At 35.6% G+C, this 17,487-nt stretch overlaps 1 protein-coding gene and 1 pseudogene across 1 annotated transcript; one reads left to right on the forward strand and one right to left on the reverse strand.

Annotated features, from left to right (window-relative positions):
- The first annotated feature begins 7,048 nt into the window (after positions 1 to 7,048).
- On the forward strand, positions 7,049 to 10,721 carry LOC106373486 (annotated as a pseudogene).
- Positions 10,722 to 15,090: 4,369 nt separating this feature from the next.
- On the reverse strand, positions 15,091 to 17,487 carry LOC106374654 (actin-12-like). Its single transcript, XM_013814631.3, has 5 exons — positions 17,361 to 17,487; positions 16,856 to 16,931; positions 16,381 to 16,774; positions 15,456 to 16,069; positions 15,091 to 15,359 (listed from the first exon to the last, which is right to left on the reverse strand). Exons 2-5 carry the CDS (start codon positions 16,913 to 16,915, stop codon positions 15,294 to 15,296), a joined length of 1,134 nt encoding a protein of 377 aa, XP_013670085.1. The 5' UTR covers positions 16,916 to 16,931; positions 17,361 to 17,487; the 3' UTR covers positions 15,091 to 15,293.

Consider the following 17,487-nt stretch of genomic DNA (forward strand, 5'->3'; position numbering starts at 1 on the left):
CGGATTCGAAATAAAGATCTAATTTCTCTATAAATTTGTTTGGTTGTCTTTTCATATTTTCTGCATTTATTTGGCCAGTTGTCGTTTGCTATCGCACATAATTCGGGACTTCAGGAAAAGTTAGAATTTCTTGACTTTTCTCCGATTACGAAAATCGATGGTGTGAATCTCGGTTTCCACAAACGCTTAATGAACAATCATTGAAATCCCATTAAACATTGACAAAAATCAACATTAAGATACAATGAAACATATACTAAAAGAAAGAAATAGTAAGTTCATAACTCTAAATTATTAAAACTGTATTTGGAGATCGAACACATAAAAACGAAAAATTTTATTTGTATTAATCTTATATTTATTATTATTATTATTAATAGGATAATTTTTTTGCTGTCTCATTCTCTAAAGAGATTTGTATAATCAAAATTTGAAAATGTTATATTATTTAAAAAAAACATTCATGCACAAATCAGTATTTATTCATATACTTTTATATTATTTGAGGAAAACTTTTATTAAATAATCTTACCTTCATGTGTCATTAACCAAAATGCAATTACTTAAGTGTCATCCCTAGAACCCTTCTCATAGCCTTAAATAAAATACCTTTTTTTTTTTTTGTAACTGATAAAATACCCTTTTTTCACCAGATTAATTATATAAAATGCCATTACCATCCAACTTTGTGTAACCATAATAAAAATCATACAACTTAGTTATTGGTTGGTATGTACACTGTCATAAACCTTTATTTTTTTTTAATATAGAAATTCAAACCACTCAAAGAGTCCCCATTAACATATACTTTTTCGTCTATTGGTTTGTCCCCAAACATATACTCGAACATGAAAAGCTCTTCAAATGTCGACCTCTTACTCATGACTAACACATAGAAGAATCACATACGAGCCATAGACAGGCTACTAATGAACAAAAGATATAACAATTCATAGATAAACAAACTTTCAAGTATAGTTATTGTTTACAAAATGAAAATTAAAAAAAAAAAAAAATAGTTTCTCTAAAATTTTATCTTTCTAAATTTTCATCAACAAGTATTCAAATGCTTCGTAACACATGTGAGAAAACAAATCTTCTTTATTCGAGTAAGCCTAGCCTACTCATGAACAATTCGTCAATAATATGTTTTAAAAGTGCTGTCAAAAAAAAAAAAAAATATTTTAAAAGTATTCAATTTCGCTTCTCTAAACTTTTTTCTTCCTAACATTTCGTCTACACTAATTTAGGCATATTAATTTTAGAAATAACTGACTTAGCTTTCCGATTTGTGTAAGTAAAAGTTTATATGAGGATACATATCTTTGACATTAAAACTATTTTCTCACATCAAAACCTTATATACTCTTTGCTCAATATATATATATATATATGTATATGTATATATGTGTTGTGAAAAACATCTCCTCATCATAATTCACACTCATAGACATATCAATATCCAAGTTCATTCTAGATTCACTAATGGCGGGCTTCATCTTCGTTGCCGATATGAAACCATTCAAAAAATAATATGGAAGATAAGGTGAAAATCATATGCCTTTGGAAATAATAGTTTTTTTTGTTGCTGGTGGTCTATATAACCATTAGAATGGTTCTCATTGATTCTAACTTGAGTTTTCATTTTGACATAAAACAATATAAATTCAGTATGCTTCTCATCCACTACACACCGCAAATATAACTGAATTATAAATCAATCTATTCAAATATCAACGTCTATGAACCGATGGATGCATGTTTGACATATAGCTCTAAAAGGAAGATGAACACAATAGCCCATTTCATTAATTTATGTCCCCTTTGGCCGAATAAATAAATGTACAACAACAATATTGTCTAACACAAAGTAAAATTTGTGAATCACTATTATGTAATAGAAAAAAAATTAAATTCTAATAAAAATATTTTATGTAACATAAAATTTTTTTTATAAGTTTAAAATAAGGATCTCACTCTGCGCACGGGTCACTACCTAATTAATGTTTTATAACAATATTGAATACTCATTAAATTAGGATACTCACCCTTTCGTTGGCCAGTTATATAACTTTAAATGTTAATTTCCTTGAATATTATGAGAATATTGTTAGGGTTGTTGGTAAAATTTATAGTTTAATTAGAGATGCAAATATATATTTAGCGGCAAAGAGATAACTAGTGGCAAGAATCAATAGAATAAAATCATTTGGGATACACCATATTAGATGTGTAAATTTTTCTATAAATATTAGTTCATTACAAGGTTACAAATCCACTAAACTTCTTGAGTTTATACTGGAATCATAAAATTCCAGCAAAATATTTTAATTTCAGTGATCAAATCTGTAACAAACTCAACGATCATTTCAAACATAGCATTCGAAATAACTTATTTCGTCTTATTCAATGATTATGTATTATATAATACATTGATTTTAACCTAATTTTCAAAGATAATTTACAAACATATCATTATAAATTATATTTTAAATTTACTATGGGTTTGAATCCTAGTTTAATTAAAACCAAAGTAAAATATTAAGAAAAAACAAATATTTTTCAATATGGTAAAGTATAATACTTCTAGTTTATTAAAATTATTTAGAGTTATTCTAGTTAAATTTTTTTTTGTAATTATTTGATCAAAATTGGTTTATAATAAAGAAGTGTTTTTAGTTTCCTTTTCTAATATATATTATCTTGCTCAAAAAATTTCTTTTTGAAAATTATTTAAATTATTTAAAATAAATATCAATTTGGGATTTGATATTTAAAAGTCATGTTAAATAAGTAAAAAATTTAAAAATTAATAGATATCTTTTATTTTTGTAGTCTGATAAAGATGTAAAGAAAGCTTAAATTTTTTTTTTTTTGACATCGAACGGCCATTCTATTACTCAGGCTTGAGGTGGTCTGGGTAACCAGACCGGAATAGAACAACCAATGAAAAGTAACTCCCTATGGAAGGATCTAGCATTCTTAGCTAAAAAGTCTGAAAATTGATTTCTCGCTCGTGGAACATGAGTGATGCTAAACTCCGGGAAGCATATCCGTAGCATCTCTATCCTCTCCAATTCCGTCGCAAAGCTAGGCCACGCATGAGGATCATCTAACATTGCGATCAGCTCCTTACAATCCGTCCCAAAGCGCTGGCATGTTGAGTGATGTAGCATATTCTCCATTGCCCACCGTAGCGCTTCTACTTCCGAATGCAAGGCTGATTCACGTCGAGGAAGATTCTTCATCCCCATGAGCTGAGTATTTACCGTATTGTCCATCCAAACCCATCCAAGTCCACTGAAGTTGGCAGATGTTGTCCAAGATCCATCCAGCAAGCAAATATTACCCAAGCTTATGACTTGAGGGTTCTCTATATTAGTCTCTTGTACCATAGGTTGTGATCGTTCGCAGCAAACCAAGCCTGACATTCACTCTCTTCATAGCGGACTAACTCCAAAGGATCTCTATCTATCCCCTTGAATAGTTTATCATTCCTAGCTTTCCAGATATACCAAATTATCCAGGGAAAAGGATCTCTGTCTTGTTCCGGCTCAATAATAGATTTTTTTCTCCAGAATAGGTAGTCCATATTGGCGTAGACACTTGGCAGTGGAAATACCTCAGGGCTTGTTGGGGTTGTCGATAAGGTCCAAGCTTGTAGCGCTGGCGGGCATTCAAAGATAGCATGTGTGATTGATTCATCCAAATCTCCGCATCTTGGGCAATAGTTATCACATCGCATATTACGTCTTGCTAAATTCCTTGTTACTGCAACATGCCCAGTCAATAACTGCCAAATAAGATGACATATTTTCGTAGGCGCTTTTAACTTCCAAGCAAAAGCTTGAAGCTTGGTAATACTCGGTTCCAATATCTCCTGTGCTTCCGCCGTCTTCAATAGATTATGGGCCACCCAATATCGAGATTTAACCGAGTATTGGCCATTCCTTGTGTAGCTCCAGCAAAAAGTATCGTGCCGGTGAGATGAACTTATGGCCAAACTCCTTATAAGCGGTATGTCCTCGGGATTTACATAATTCTCCAATAATCCAACATCCCAATCCTTCCCTATCTGATCAATGAGATCGCTTACTCTCATGTTAGGATGCATTACTGGTGCCACAGGGACAGCCGGCCTCGCTGGGATCGTTGGGATCCACGGATCCTCCCACACCTTTACTTCATAACCTGAGTGTATCTTCTGTCTGATTTCCAGCAATTACAACTTCCTTGCAGCAGAAATGCTAGTCCACACATAAGATGGGCAGCTAGCCGAGTTTACTCTCAGCGGCGAAGTTAATTTGTAGTATCTCCCCTTCAAGACCCGAGCGACCAATGAGTCTGGGAATTGAACCAGCCTCCATAGTTGTTTTGCCAACAATGCCAGATTGAACTCATGGATCATACGAAACCCAATCCCTCCTTCCTCCCTTGGTAGGCAAACTTTTTCCCATTTCGCCCAGTGAATTCCTCTCTTTGGTGGGTTTGAACTCCACCAGAACCGTGCGATGGCACTAGCTAGGTTTTCACATATCTCTAAAGGGAGCAGGAAAGTAGACATGACATAAGTCGGAAGAGCTAGCAGAATAGATTTTATCAGAACTTCCTTCCCTCCTTTTGAAAGCCACCTACCCGTCCATCCATTTACCCTGTGCATTAACTTGTCCTTGAGGAATGCAAACAATTTGCACTTGGATCCGCTTATATCTTCCGGGATACCTAAGTAGGTTCCCATCCCTCCTTCGTTTTGTATACCCATTGTATCTTTGATCTCTTGCCTGGTATTTGCATTAATCCGCTTACCAAAGAGTAAGGACGACTTATCGAAGTTGATACATTGGCCAGAAGCTTTACCATATTTCCTGACTACTTTCATTACTTCTTCACATTCACGGGGCTCCGCCTTACAGAAGAAAAGGCTATCATCAGCAAAGAGAAGGTGAGATACCGAGGGGCACGCGCGTGTGACACGCATCCCCGTTATCTTCCCTTGATTCTCTGCATAATTAAGAAGGCTAGCGAGCGCTTCCGTGCATAGAATAAAAATGAAAGGAGACAAAGGATCTCCTTGTCTTAAGCCTCTACCAGGAACGATATTTCCTCTTGGTTGACCATTCATAAGCACCTTATATTTTACCGACGTAATGCATCGCATTATCCAGGTTATCCACGTCTCTGAGAATCCCATTTTGCGCATGACGGCTTCAATGAATGACCACTCCATTCTGTCATATGCTTTGCTCATGTCCGTCTTAATAGCCATCCTTTTACTGCGACCACTTGGTTTAGTCCGCAGCGCGTGAAACATTTCTTGGGCAATCATAATATTGTCTGAAATCTGTCTTCCAGCAACAAAGGCTGACTGGATCTCTGAAATCAAGCCTGGTAGCACTTTCTTTAATCTCTGGCATAAGACCTTCGAAATTATTTTATAGCTTACATTACATTTCTTTAAGCTTGAATATTTTTTGGAAGAGGTTTGTTGTGATTGATAAAATTAAATTAAGTATTGATTCACAGAATTTTCGCTGGACAATACTTAATTTAATTCTATCAATCACAACACCACTCTTCGAAACGAGGTGCATTTTCTCGGGAATCTGTAACTATATATACATTTGACCCCCTGTTCGAAACTACGCTAGGCGCTAGTCGGGCGGTGACCCCGGGCCTAGCGAGTTATCGAAAAATCGGGGATTAATCGGGGTATACGCGGGGACTAGTTTTTATTATTATTATATTTATAATAATATTTAAATTAAATATATAATATAAATATATTAGAATGTAATAGTTTTTTGTATATTATTGAAGTTTTAATTTATTGGTTTAACAAAAGTTATTGTTAATGTCATATTTTTATTACAATAATGTTTATATATGTGTCAGTATATGTACATATGTCAAAAGACGTTGTGGTCTATTGGTGTTTGATGCTGTCAACCTCTTATGAGGTACAGGGATCGATCCACCAATAAAGTGTTTTTAATTAAATTTTTTTTTTAAAAAAACACCTATGAAACAAAGTCCCACATCGGTTAAACACAAGGAGGGGGTGATGCTAAAGACGCCTATAAATACTCATTTAGAGTTGCCATCATTATAACTTGCAATTGGGTTTCCATAAACCTGTTGTTTCAATTTTTTTTAAGTTTTAAGCGTTTAAGACTGGTAATATTACGCGGTCAACGCAGATAATACGCGGTCAAAGCGTGTTAACGCGGTCAAAGCGTGTTAACGCGGTCCAGCGCCTAGTGTGACCGATCAGGTCATAATCGCGGCGGTTGGACTCCGAGCAACGCCTAGGCGGCCGCGTTTTCGAACAGGGATTTGACCTTTTCTAGGAAATATACACACACTTGTCCTTGGGACATGTATTCACATTCATACATTCATGGGAACACGCAAACGTTTCTACCGTTGTGTGGTTTCACTGACTCTTCATGGTTATATACATAGAGGTGTAACCCTAAGTTCCTGTAACATTCAAATTTGATACTTAATATACACAACTACTAGTCTACTTTTCCCTTTTATTTCTCTTTTAACTTTCACTTTTCTTCTGATGGCAAATTCTGCTGCGAAACTTGCAATTGGGTTTCCATAAACCTGTTGTTTCAATTTTTTTTAAGTTTTAAGCGTTTAAGACTGGTAATATTACGCGGTCAACGCAGATAATACGCGGTCAAAGCGTGTTAACGCGGTCAAAGCGTGTTAACGCGGTCCAGCGCCTAGTGTGACCGATCAGGTCATAATCGCGGCGGTTGGACTCCGAGCAACGCCTAGGCGGCCGCGTTTTCGAACAGGGATTTGACCTTTTCTAGGAAATATACACACACTTGTCCTTGGGACATGTATTCACATTCATACATTCATGGGAACACGCAAACGTTTCTACCGTTGTGTGGTTTCACTGACTCTTCATGGTTATATACATAGAGGTGTAACCCTAAGTTCCTGTAACATTCAAATTTGATACTTAATATACACAACTACTAGTCTACTTTTCCCTTTTATTTCTCTTTTAACTTTCACTTTTCTTCTGATGGCAAATTCTGCTGCGAAACCCAAGTTTAGTCTGAGACTTCTCATTGTCGAGGAGAAAAACAAAGTTGTATTGCTGAAGTTGGGAAAGATTTTGTCGATGTACTTTGTAGTATTCTTACACTTCCTATGGTTACCATTGTTAGGTTGCTGGAGAAGCATCAAACTCCTCAATCTCCCATTGTTGGCTGTTTCCACAAGCTTTACAAAAGTGTTTCAGACATGAGCGTTGATCATTTCGAGACACAGGCTTGCAAGAATCAGTTGCTGTATCCACGGAGTGTCAGGGAGAGTTATGGCGGAAATCTAAAGCTGAACATAGATGACACCGCGGCGACAGGGTTCTTTATCTGCCCGTATTTTATGTCCAATGATTCTTGCTGTAAGGTATACAGCAACATTAGTACCTCAAGTTGTCGTTATTGTGGAACCTCGATGAATCGTTCCATTCCGGTTCAAGAAGGAGTGCAAGCTGATAGAGTATTCCCTAGTTGCAGAACGTCATTTATTATCACCGATGATCTGAAAGTGTCATTGAACTCGATTGGTCTTGTCCTGAATATCCTCAACGATCTTGGTTATGCTTGTTTTGATAAGCTGCAAGAAATGGTCATTGATGTTGGTTCTGAAGAGGTACTTGAATATCTTTAATTTTACCGTTTCTGTATGTCTTTTTTCTAACCTGTTTATTTATCTGAATGCAGGTGCTAACTTTGCTGGGTTGTTTATTCACTTCAGAAGCTCCTTTGACTGACACATTCCTTAGGAAACATTGTACGACAAGGAAACGTAAAGCGCTGACACCACTGGTGCAAGAAAATGCTGTTGCAGGAGATGCAGACAAATTTGTAGCTATTAAAGTTTATATAAGAAAGACCGACAAGATGATTCTTTATGCGGAGTGCAGAGAAGATTTCATTGATCTTCTATTCACTTTTCTTGCTGTACCGCTTGAGTTTGCCTGGGACCTTTCTGTTGGCATTGTGAATATCGGCTGCGTTGGAAATCTGAGCAGAAGCGTGAATAATTTGAGCTTTGAGAAGCAGAAAGAAGCCACAGTTTCCGAATGTGTGCTTCCTTACTATTATAAGTTCAGGGCTCAACTGCTTGATATTGTCATTCAGGAAGAAGATTCAGAATATGAATGTTTGGTCCCCCGCAACGGATATCCGAGTTCAAATTGCAAGTTCTCCAGAGAGATTAAGAAAGATGTGCTTTTTAATGGTGAACGGATTGTGAAGTTCACCCCAATGCATTCAAACACAAGTAGTTACGCTGGGGTTGGATTTGTTAAGGGAGAAACAAATTTCATAGTGTCAGATGATCTGTTTATCACACCGATGAGCACATCATCAACAATCTCATTACCAAGCAAGTTGCAGATGAACATCAGTGATATCGATGAGCAAGTGATTAACATTAGCAAGGCAGAGGTATGCTTTTACATCTTTTTATATCCTATTTTCTTTACTTAATAATTTTATTTTTGGTTCTTCTATTGAATATACCTTTGTTGCAGGCAGTTGGTTTGCTGAGAGCTTCCTTGATCACAACTTCTGCATTAACCAATGGTCTCTCCAACTTCCTCTCAAAGATGAAGCCACAAGAAGCAGCTCAGTCAACATCGAAGATTCCAAAAATCTGAAAATTCTCTTTTAAAGCATGGCTCTTGTTACTTATGGCCATTTGAATCCGCAATTGTTGTTTTTTGCTTCGATTATTATCTCCATCTTTACTTTTCACATAATTGATTAATAAGTCAATAACTTTTTATTAAATAAAAAGTTTGTTTAATTATTCTAAGTGACTCTCAAAGACTATAACTAGAAACAGAGGCTATTGGAATTTATCATGGTTCTGTCGAAACATAATATTTTTTTCACTCTCTGGTTTGCAATAACCATTTATCACTAAAATGGTGAATATAGTTTGGTTTCCAGTTACTAGTATAATAATAGCAGACTCTTCAATATGTTTATAGAAGGTGGAAGAACTTTGAAGTTAAACTAACATTGATCTAAAATCCGAAAACACGTCAGATAATCTGTTGTTAGTCCTCAAAAAATTTATTATTTAAGCAAGTTGTGTAATCAACGATCAAACAAGTGATTAACACTAGCAAATGAGATGTCTATATTATTCTTGATTCTATATTATTTTTGATTCGTGAGAATCTCATTTTCTCTTCTTCTCTTATTAACTTCTTTGAGTAGAAAAAGTTATATTGAATCTAATGAAAATTATTGAGGAAACAGATGGCTTGCTTGCTCCATTCAAGAATCGTCTTCTAGTGATTTACCGCATAGCTCTTTGTCTATGAATCTGTTTTAATATACTTTTGATTACAGTAAGTTACATTAAGAAACCATTTGATCATTGCCAACGTTAGATATAAAACTAATCATGTAAATCAAGCACAAATAAAACGTTCATACTATTCGTCTCACAACCGTTGGAATTGTTTGGATAAATGACTATGGCCAATATTTCAGTGTCTTTTCCGGGTAAGTCGATTGTGGGAATGAATGATTTTGGAAACAATAGATTCCTTAGTGTGAACTGATGGGACCGTATTATATAAATTACGGAGAACTGAATATTGTAAATAATAAATTTGATAAAATTATATCAAAGATTGAGAAAAAGATGATTCAACTGCAGAGGCGAGATATTATATCTTTCTTTAACTCAAAATATGTCATGTAGTGCGACGGTTCGATAACGTAATGAGTCCCAAGATACAACTGCAAAAAATCTTCTGATTTGCGTCACTCTATCAGAAGCCAGACGAAACTAGTTTTGCGTATACTCTACTTGAAAAAAATGAAGAGAAGACACAAAAAAGAAATAAATAAATAAAGAATCAAATATTCAAGTGGGAGAATTCTTTTTACTATACTTGTTCTATGAACCTGTACTGAATGAGTATTAACATTGTCACATTTATAGTTTCAACAAAAGAAACCGACGTGGTGTTTTTATGGAGAGTTAATTCAGATATCAATGTCATAATGAAGATATGATTCTCCATTGACTCTTTTGATAGCAACTAACGGCAATATAAATATATTTTGTTTAGAAACAATAATATATTTATTTAAATGAATTTGCTTTCTTGTGTCTAAACAAACACAAAAGATCATCTTAAATAAAATTTATAATGATATGTTAATAGACAATGTCTCATTAACAAATCCAAACTCAAATCAAAATTCAAATACTCAAAGTGAAACATTTGCTAATTTTTATACTTAGCCAAATCTAAAGCTTTACAAGCTTTGTAAATCATCCACTTTGGATCTCCATTTCTCATTCAAAATAACTCTGATTTTGACCAACAAATACACTAACTCATAGTGTTACACGGTGACGATTACATCGTGCCAAAATTCCGGTTCTTCCGACAGACGTCTCTGTCGAAAAACCCATCGGAAAAATGGTCCACACCACTTTGTCAAAAAAGAGTTCCAACAATCCCCCACATGAATAGAAATGACTCTATACACATGACTCAAGAAAAGCAAAAAAAATAACTTTTGAGAGTACGAACGAAAAATCCACTGCATGATGAGTTGGTAGCAATTTTTCAGCCTTGAACCAGTCATTGTTAATAGCTATTGGATTTACTAGAACAGGAGGTGGCCATGATGTCTTGAACCCCCCGAACTTTGGTGTAAACCGAGACAATAGCTATAACACAGCTTCATTCTCTCACAAAACTAATTTCTCTATTGTGTTCATTTTGGCCTTGAACATTCTTGGTAATCATGAGTGAACTTGGAGAATATAGCATTTCCTTCATTCTCCTAGAAACGGCCCCATTTCACACTCACAAGATGATTTGCCATTGCTTTGTTTAGAGGAATATCATGTACTACTCCATTCATATGTCAAAGCTATGGACAAATCATTAAAAGCAAATGCTTATCCTCTGTTCCTTACATGTAGCATTGTTTACTCATTCTGGGAACTGGGTATAGACCGAAGTCTTACAGTGCTTTGGGCAGATTTAGTTTGACTTAGTTGTCTCCTTGAACCTATTTCTTAGGATCTCCAGTCAGTTAGGTAGAGTTACCGCCAAACCTTATCTTAATTCACAGGCTAACTCATTCCTCTTGATGATATACAATATGATCTCATGACACACCTTTAATATAAGGATCCTAGGTTGTCATCATAATAAACATAATCTCTTGAGATTAGTCGAGATCAATTGTCTAATGATTTTTGTCATCTTTATTCAACATACAATTAATCATTGTACAAAAAAAAATAAGTGTATGACACTAGGTTTTTTTTTTTTTAGTTAAAAAAAATCACATTGTGATAACTATCACTAAATACATTTGGCTTCTTGCCAACAACTTTATATGATAAGCAAAGCTTGCCCCCACATGTTCTGGGCTAACCCAGATTCCTGCAACATCGCATTCATCATCTCTTTAAGAGTTCGGTTTTACGCTCCGCAACTCCGTTAGATTCAGGTGAATAGGGAGCGGTGGTTTGATGAATAATGTCATGCTCTTTACATAACACATCAAATGGTCCATCATACTCGCCTCCTCTATCACTTCGAACTATCTTTATAGTTTTATCGAGTTGGTTTTCAACCTCGAGTTTATATTCCTTGAATTTTTCCAAGGCTTCATCTTTGCTTCTTAGCAAATAGACATAACAATATTTTGTACAATCATCTATGAAAGTCACAAAATATTTTTTTCCATTTCGAGTTTGAACAAATTTTAAATCACACAAATCTGTATGAATTAAACCAAGAGGTTCTGTTGTTCTCTCAACATGAGGGAATGGAGTTTTAGTGAGTTTTGATTGTACGCATACTTCACATTTCTCTTTGCTCAATTTGCATTTCGGAATTAGGTTTAAATTAATCAATCTTTTAACAGATTTATAATTTACATGCCCTAATCTTTCATGCCAAACTTTGAACGGTTCAACCAAATAAGCATTTGGTTCATTTGTGAATAAGACTGTCTTAATACACATTTTGACCAGTCCATCCTCAACAAATCCTTTGCCCAAGAAAATATCATTTTTCTTTAGCACAAGTTTATCAGACTCGAAAGTTACTACAAATCCAGCTTTGCTTAGTAGCGAACCGGTAATAAGATTCTTTCGCATATCTGGGACATATTTCACATTTTTGAGAATTATCTCTTGTCCAAAAGTTAGCGCAAGTTTCACTTTGCCACAACCTTCAATAACGGACGAGCCGGTGTTACTCATTAACAACCGCTCCTCATCATTGCATTTTTTATAGGTACTAAACATGTTCTTATCAATGCATATGTGAGTGGTGGCACCTGTGTCATACCACCAGTCTTTTGAATTATTCTCAATCGTATTGACTTCTGTGACCATAGCGCACATGTCATTTTCAATCTGAATGCTCTGATTATTTTCAGCAGACATCTCAGTTTTCATAGCAAATGAAATCATAAATGGCAGACCACTCTCAAACTTAATTTGAGGCGTCGACTCATTTAATCCATTGCTGATCACACCACTTGATCTATCAATGATCAATATATTTGTGTTGTAACTCATCGTTGATTTTCAAATCTGCTCACAAAGACTAAGATACAAATTAGTTTATTTCAATAACACTCACAAATAAGTTCAACAATTTTTTTAAAAAAATATCCGATTAATTCAATAAAAAAATCAGAAAAATAAATTCTGAGACCGTAACGTTACGCAAACGATCAAATTTTACGTAATAACAAATCGATTGAACGTCAAATCAAACACACAGACACAAGATATTAAAAGGTCAACTTATAAAATAATATTACTTACTTTACCACTAGTAACGATATGCAAATGATAATATCAATAACAAAGAAACGATTGATTGCTGGTTGGAAATTAAATTAAACCAGGAACGTAAACCGGGTAAACCAAATAATTGAACCACTACGCAAATCAACCTTTGACAAATAAAAGACAGCAGTAAAAAAAAAATTTCTTTTTACGCTTGACGTTAAACAAAAGAAAGCAACGAGGTTAAAGAAAACGATTTATATATTTTTAAAGACTTTTAACCGAATCTGATTGAAATCCCGTTTAGAAATATCAATACAGAAACGTAAATTGCAGAAATATATAAAAATAAACCAATAGATCCTGCAAAATAAAAACGTAAGAGCAAGAATATGACTTTAACGCTGACACCGAGAGCAATCGGGGCCCAATCCGATTCCAACACCTTTTTAGAAAATATCAATCAACCTGTTCTTAAAAAAAAAACTTTTACAATAATCAGTCCGGTTAGTGCAAAAGAATAAACAGGTATTTTGAGTTAAGACTGATGGGACCGTATTATATAAACTACGGAGAACTGAATATTGTAAATAATAAATTTGATAAAATTATACCAAAGATTAAGAAAAAGATGATTCAACTGCAGAGGCGAGATATTATCTATTTCCTTAACTCAAAATACGTCCCGTAGTGCGACGGTTCGATAACGTAATGAGTCCCAAGATACAACTGCAAAAAATCTTCAGATTTGCGTCACTCTATTAGAAACCTGGCGAAACTAGTTTTGTGTATACTCTCATACTCGAAAAAAGAAATTAAGAGAAGACACAAAAAAAGAAATAAATAAATAAAAAATCAAATATTCAAGTGGGAGAATTCTTTTTACTATACTTGTTCTATGAACCTGTACTGAATGAGTATTAACATTGTCACCTTTATAGTTTCAACAAAAGAAACTGACGTGACGGGATGAGTCAGCTCTACTGGTTAGAGCTTTGGGGGCCAATTGTCATGCTTCCGGGTTCGACGCCAGCCGGAGGCGAACTGCTCATCTCTGTCACTAAAGTGGGTACTGGGCCTTCGGGCTCAGGGAAAAACCTCCCGGGTGAAGCTGGCCCGCTGCCTAACCGGGCCCAGGGAATGATCCGCGAAGCGGGGAACCCTGGATTATCAAAAAAAAAAAAAACAAAAGAAACTGACGTGGTGTTTTTATGGAGAGTTAATTCAGATATCAATGTCATAATGAAGATATGATTCTCCATTAACTCTTTTGATAGCAACTAACGGCAATATAAATATATTTTGTTTAGAAACAATAATATATTTATTTAAATGAATTTGCTTTCTTGTGTCTAAACAAACACAAAAGATCATCTTAAATAAAGTTTATAATGATATGTTAATAGACAATGTCTCATTAACAAATCCAAGCTCAAATCAAAATTCAAATACTCAAAGTGAAACATTTGTTAATTTTTATACTTAGCCAACTCTAAAGCTTTACAAGCTTTGTAAATCATCTATTTTGGATCTCTATTTCTCATTCAAAACAACTCCGATTTTGACCAACAAATACACTAACTCATAGTGTTCACGGTGACGATTACATCGTGCCCAAATTCCGGTTCTTCCGACAGACGTCTCTGTCGAAAAACCCATCGGAAAAATGGTCCACACCACTTTGTCAAAAACGAGTTCCAACATGAGCACTATGAGATAGTGTTTTCATGTGTTAAAATCCGATTGAATAAAAATGGAGTTACAAAGTGGTTATAAAGCATAAAATGAAAAAAAAAATTTAATGTGCCACATTGAAAATATGAGGTTTCGGTAGCTTTAGACGCAAGTCTCTATCTCTTTCTAAGTCAGAGAATGAATCCTCAGTCTATAGGAAATCCAATTCCAGCTTCACCAAGTACATTGAGAATAAGAAAGAGATCAAAACACTGGTTTCCTTCTAATGAAACTGGCCACTTTCCTCAGCCGTTAAAGATCGACTCAAACGAGGAATCTGGGAGTCGTATGAAAGAAAATATAGGTCCTGAAGATGATGAGAACACAGATATAAACCCACCTTTGTGTTGTGATAAAAGGAAGGGTCAAGATCTAGCAAAAAAGAAGATGAGAGGCAAAAGTAAGCATAACGTCTCATTGCTTGGTGAGAGCACAAACTAAATACACTTGATATGAAGTCGCGGTCGGTATAACACAGCTGAGAGAGAGAAAACTGAGAAGATGATAATGTGTGTATACCAATATGTATAAAATATAAATAATAATAAACACTCTGTGAATGGCTGATCTGTTTTTGACTTTATTTACTTCAAAAGCAAGATTATATAGTAATAAACAATGAGGAAGAAGAATAACAAAAACTCAGAGGTTAGGAATGATGACAACTGGCTTCAGCGTGAAAAGAATGATATCAAACTTTTTATCGCATTTGTATCACTTGGTGGCTGTGATCAGAAGCACTTTCTGTGGACAATGGACGGTCCAGATTCGTCATACTCAGCCTTTGCAATCCACATCTGCAAATTTAAAACATATTTGTGTAACAATTTATCACAAATTATACACATAAACACAAACAATGGACTATGATGTAAGATTTGTATGTGAATTACCTGCTGGAAAGTGCTGAGTGAAGCCAAGATAGAGCCACCAATCCAGACACTGTACTTCCTTTCAGGTGGAGCCACCACTTTGATCTTCATACTACTCGGAGCCAAGGCGGTGATCTCTTTACTCATCCTATCACCAATCCCACCGAACATTGTGGTTCCACCACTAAGCACAATGTTACCGTAAAGATCCTTCCTGATATCCACATCACATTTCATGATTGAGTTGTAAGTAGTTTCATGGATTCCCGGATTTTCCATTCCGATCATCGATGGCTGGAACAGGACTTCAGGGCACCGGAAACGCTCTGCCCCAATGGTTATCACTTGACCGTCTGGCAGCTCAAAGCTCTTCTCGACCGAGGAACTGGTGTTGGAAGTTTCGAGCTCTTGCTCGTAGTCCAAGGCAATGTAAGAGAGCTTCTCCTTCATGTCTCTAACGATTTCACGCTCAGCAGTTGTGGTGAAGGAGTAACCACGCTCTGTCAGAATTTTCATGAGGTAGTCAGTCAGATCACGACCCGCAAGGTCCAGACGCAGGATTGCATGTGGCAGAGCATAACCCTCGTAGATTGGAACCGTGTGGCTCACACCATCTCCAGAGTCCAAAACAATACCTAAGCAAAAGAAAATGCAAAAGAGGACCAGTCAATAGAAGAATTATAGCTAGTTATAGAAATAATAAATCTAACCAAATAGAGATTTATTTAAATCCAAACTATAACAATCTTTCTGTACTCAATAAACCGAACCGAACTCACAGAAAACAGAATGCACGAGGCCTAGTTATCGCAAACCAGCAAGCTATCTCTTGATGTATCATTGAGAACAACGCAAAATATTTGTGATGTGTTGTACGCAAAACAACTTAGACAGAGTCTTGTTCAAGAAAGAAACATAAGAGTTTATGACTTATGAGTGTACTAACCAGTAGTACGGCCACTGGCATAGAGGGATAGAACGGCTTGAATCGCAACATACATAGCAGGAGCGTTGAACGTCTCAAACATGATCTGAGTCATCTTCTCACGATTTGCCTTTGGATTAAGCGGGGCTTCGGTAAGCAGAACCGGGTGTTCTTCAGGAGCGACACGGAGCTCATTGTAGAAAGTGTGATGCCAAATCTTCTCCATGTCATCCCAGTTGTTGACAATACCATGCTCGATTGGATATTTGAGAGTTAAGATACCACGTTTGGACTGAGCCTCGTCTCCAACGTAAGCATCCTTTTGTCCCATTCCAACCATCACTCCCGTGTGACGTGGACGGCCAACGATACTTGGGAATACAGCTCTTGGAGCATCATCACCAGCAAAACCGGCCTACACGCAAGTTGAAAGTTTAATTGATTCACTTTCAACTTAATCACATATGGTAAAACATTTAAATCTTGTTTTAGTTACCTTGACCATTCCGGTCCCGTTATCGCAAACGAGGGGCTGAATATCTTCACCATCCGCCATTTTCAAATATATTTAGCTGATCGCATGAGCAGAAGAGAAAAAAGAATTATACATCTAAAATATGAAAATATTAAACATCGCGTAATCAAGAAAAGGGGTCAGATTTTTTTTCTAAAAAAGCACCAATGGGTTAAAGCCTAATTCGCATAACCAACACTATTAAAAAATCAAACACATTGGCCCAAATCTACAGACCAGAGTTATGCCCAGTTACATATATAAATATTTAAACTTCTTCGATTTTTGAGATGCAAAAAGAGAAAGATACCAACATGTTCGCCAAAGTTCTCTAATAATCAACACACTAACATTACGATTACTGGAAAAAAAAAAAATTCTTCGACCGGTCATCGAATCCAAATGATCCACGAAAAGAATTTTCGAATTCTCTCTCACAATACATATATTTTCCAAACTAATAAACAAAATAAAAAATAACATTTACCTGATGAATTTACGTATAGACGAAGAAGAGGACAAAGAGGCTCTCTGAAAAGGGTGCCTATGAATTGGGTTTTTCAAAATGTCTAGAAAACGGAAGGAACTTTTGGCCCTTAATATCGTTTGACAAA

The sequence above is a fragment of the Brassica napus genome, chromosome C1, assembly GCF_020379485.1.
Source record: "Brassica napus cultivar Da-Ae chromosome C1, Da-Ae, whole genome shotgun sequence".
Lineage (NCBI taxonomy): Eukaryota > Viridiplantae > Streptophyta > Magnoliopsida > Brassicales > Brassicaceae > Brassica > Brassica napus.